Here is a 3,690-nt window from a genome sequence, read left to right as displayed (position 1 = left end):
AATAATTTACGCGGTGCAAAGAGAGTGATTTTGAAATCGGTTTTCCTCAATTGTGATTAAATGTAGTGTGTGCAATCAAATTGTGCTAATTTATTTAGTGTGTGTGGTTCCCTCCTGTGACGTGGCAAGGATAGTAAAAAATACAGTTTTTTTTTGTGAATTTTTAAATAAACGATTTCATCGGGACAGTGCAGAAAAAATCGAAATTTGGGCAAAGTGTTTAATTAACAATCAAGTGGCTTATGTCCTGCACTAAAAAAAAAAAGTCTTTGACAGTTTGACAAGCAACACTTGTTTTGTGCGCTACTCCATAAATTCTTCGACAAAAAAATTAATTTTTCGTGTTTTCAATAAATTTTCTTTGAAAATATTAAAAATAAAGTTGTTTTAAGTGAGAATATAGTGAAGATTAACATTTTCACACAATTTTTTGCGATTTTACTAAAAAATCGGTATTTTGGTTGCCGGTAGTGTGTCAAAAGTGAAGTTTTTGCGACGTAATTTGTGCGAAATTTTCCACCAGTTGACCCGGCGACTTTTATTGTAACTCAATTTTGGACTATTTTCTGGTACGCTGAAAGTGTTTTCCGGAAAATTCGGACTGAAATTGCATTGTTTTCGACAAGTTTTTCCACCTGTTGTTCTAACCTCACTTTGAACTAACTTGTTGTAAGTACATTTCTATTTTTCATCGGTTGACGTACGCCATCTATTGACGAATAGGAAGTGTCTAAAATAGACGTATTGCAATTAACTCTCTACGGTCTGTTTTTTAGAAAGTTAACCCATAGGGTCTTAGAGAAGATTTTTTTTTTTGAATTTTTTCTTCTTAAATTTTAATTGATTTTCCGAATATTCTTATATTTTTGCGCTTAAATTAATATTTTCCGTCGGAAAATTTAATCGGGCTTGAAATTAATTAAAGTTTTTCCTGAATTTATATTTAAAATTTGATATATATTTTCGGGATTTGAGAATAATTCTTGGTTTTCAAGATAATATTTCTGCAATTTTCAATATTTTGACTCAAATTCATTGATAAATTCGGTATTAAAATAAATTTTCAATTATTTTTCGAATTTTAGTGATTTTCTTTCTCTATTATTTTCATTTTTACCTGGGATTTTGTTTCAATTTGATTCAAATTTAAAGCAATGGAACCAAATATGACCAAGAAAAAGGGCGGACACGGGGAAGGTTCGAAAGAACGTCCATTAGGGTCTGCCCTGTCTAAGTCTGGAGCCAGTGCTTCCCAGGCACAGGTTTTAATGACTTCCTCTTCTTCTTCTGGAGTGGGTGGGGGTTCCTACTCATCACTTACAGACCCTAAGGCCACCAGCAACCTGATCACACCGGGGGGCTCGGAGGCCACTGGGTCTGAGGTGATGGGAGAAATTCTCATAAACCAGCCACCAGCATCTTCATCGGCAACCAGCGGTCAGAACCTTCCTGGTAGCTTGGGTAAAACCCTTGGAGATGGTGGTAAAAAGAAGAAGAAGAAGAAGAAGGGTGTCAAAACACCCGCTGAAAGCCATTCAGCAACAATAATACGACGAGAACGTCGTGTACGTAATAAAGCCCGAGAAAACATGGAGAAATCCACTGTGACTACCGGGCTTTGTTCGAATTCGATGCCAGAGCTAAGTGGGACTCCACAATCGTCGTCCACTCCTACCAGAGCTGGACCATCTGTTGGTACCTCACGGGCTCTGGGTAGGGTGCAACAACAGTCCCTGCCAGACCCATCGTCGGCATCGAAAAAGCGTCCTCGCCCACAGGAAGGAACTCCACCAGAGCTGAACGCTCACAAACGGTTGGACGTAAAGGAGACCCCAGAAAATGTGGCATCGGGGAAACCCACCTATGCCCAGGCCCTGGTAGGATCTTCTCTGGAGATGGCGGTTGTACATTCCGTCGGCCAGGACAGTTTGTCCGAAATATCGCATGACTTGTTCACGCAGATATTGAAGACATTAAACGTCATCATGGTCGAGGATGTACGAGCCGGCTCCCAGGCACCAACGTTTGAGAGTACCACCCGCACTCGTGGAGTTGTCAAGATTGTGTGTGATGACAAGCGCTCCAGTGAATGGTTAATGGGCGTGGCTGGAAGACTGGCTACCAAGCTGGAACTTCCTCTTATTGTCTGTGAATTCAGTAAGATACCACGCCCTCCGCTGTTCACTGGTTTCTTTAAGCAGCTTGAGCATTGGGAAGATGCGGAGATCTTGCTGAAATCAGCAAATCCCCTACTCGCACCAATCTCATTCAAACTCTTAAATTCGAAAAAGGAGGCAAATGGCACTCAGTTCACTGTTAGTGTCAGGCCTCGGGACCGGGCCATTCTCCTCGAGAAAGGCCCAGAGTTCAAGGTGGGAATGGGTAAAACTCGCCTATATGAAATCACTCGTTCCAAAAAATCAGACCCTGCTGAAAAGAAAGGGACTGACCACATGGACGAGGTAGTTATTTCATCGGAATCTGATTCTGAATCTGGTTCTGAAATAAATACAGAAGCGACGGATGACCTGGAAGCAAAATGTGACGATTCATATCGGAACGTTGATGTGACTGTGGTTGAACGACAATATTCTGACACTTATATGGATGAGTTATCTGAAGAGGGCGGACAGGAACAAGTAGAGATGTCTACAGAGACTGCTGCCCTATCGGACACCGCATCCAACACTTCACATGGCCCAGAAGCCATGGATACTGGGGGAGTTGCGGACGAGCAACGGGAATCCAGAGGCATCGACTGATGCATCTGGTACCCGAAGCTCTCTGCTTCTCTCACTCTCTGAACTGTAATTTGATATAGCCATGGCTAATACAAATAACAGTTCATCCACACACGCTGTATCTACAGCCAGCAACTCAAATCAATTGAACGCGCTGGCATGGATTAGCATACATCAAATAAATTTGCATAAAAGCAAGGCAGCGACTGCACTTGTGTGTAAGTCAATATGTGATATGCAAACAAAAAAACAAAACTCCATCTTTTTGATTCAAGAGCCCTGGGTTGTCAAGAACAAAATATGTGGCTTTGACACCGAAAAGATGAATTTATTGTATTTGAATCAGTCGAACGAGCCCAATAGATCATGTATCGTTGCTTCCAAGGAACTGAGCTTGACACTTTTGCCACAGTTCAGTTCACGGGACACCACAGCAGTGAAACTGGGTAAGGGCAGTACTCTTGATTCAGATGTGATACTAAGCTCTTTCTACTTGGCAAACCCTTCGAATGAAGATATTCCAGGAGAGGGACTTAAAGCATTATATGATTATTCTATCAACCGATCACTTCCAATAATATTGGGGGGTGATGCAAATGCGCATCACACGGTCTGGGGAAGTAGTGACACAAACCGTAGAGGTGAGTTACTTCTCGAATATATTGCAACGACTGACCTGTTCATCTTAAACAGAGGTGTACAACCAACGTTTGTTACCAGAAACAGGTCGGAAGTCTTAGACATAACTTTGATATCTGCTAATTTCTCGCATTTCGTGAGGAATTGGCATGTTACAAAGGAAGATAGACTCTCTGACCACAGAGAGATTCGCTTCCAACTATTATGTGCTCGCCGAGCACAGAATAAATTCAGAAACCCTAGAAATACAAACTGGGAATTACTTAGAAACGAAGTAAGAAAAGGGTCTACAGCACTCAGAAGACTGTGT

General features: G+C 41.5%; 1 protein-coding gene across 1 annotated transcript; it reads left to right on the top strand.

Annotated features, from left to right (window-relative positions):
• The first annotated feature begins 1,154 nt into the window (after positions 1–1,154).
• LOC116344576 lies at positions 1,155–2,762 on the top strand. The gene has a single exon (XM_031773174.1). The coding sequence runs from the start codon at positions 1,155–1,157 to the stop codon at positions 2,760–2,762; it is 1,608 nt and encodes a 535-aa protein (XP_031629034.1).
• The last annotated feature ends 928 nt before the right edge of the window (positions 2,763–3,690 follow it).

Source organism: Contarinia nasturtii, unplaced genomic scaffold (assembly GCF_009176525.2).
Source record: "Contarinia nasturtii isolate CC-2019 unplaced genomic scaffold, AAFC_CNas_1.1 Cnas_scaffold_1061, whole genome shotgun sequence".
Classification (NCBI taxonomy): Eukaryota; Metazoa; Arthropoda; class Insecta; order Diptera; family Cecidomyiidae; genus Contarinia; species Contarinia nasturtii.
This window is presented reverse-complemented; position numbering and strand designations above follow the sequence as displayed.

Coding starts and splice junctions, on each gene's coding strand:
- LOC116344576 (XM_031773174.1), top strand. CDS start 1,155: ATGGAACCAAATATGACCAAGAAAAAGGGCGGACACGGGGAAGGTTCG.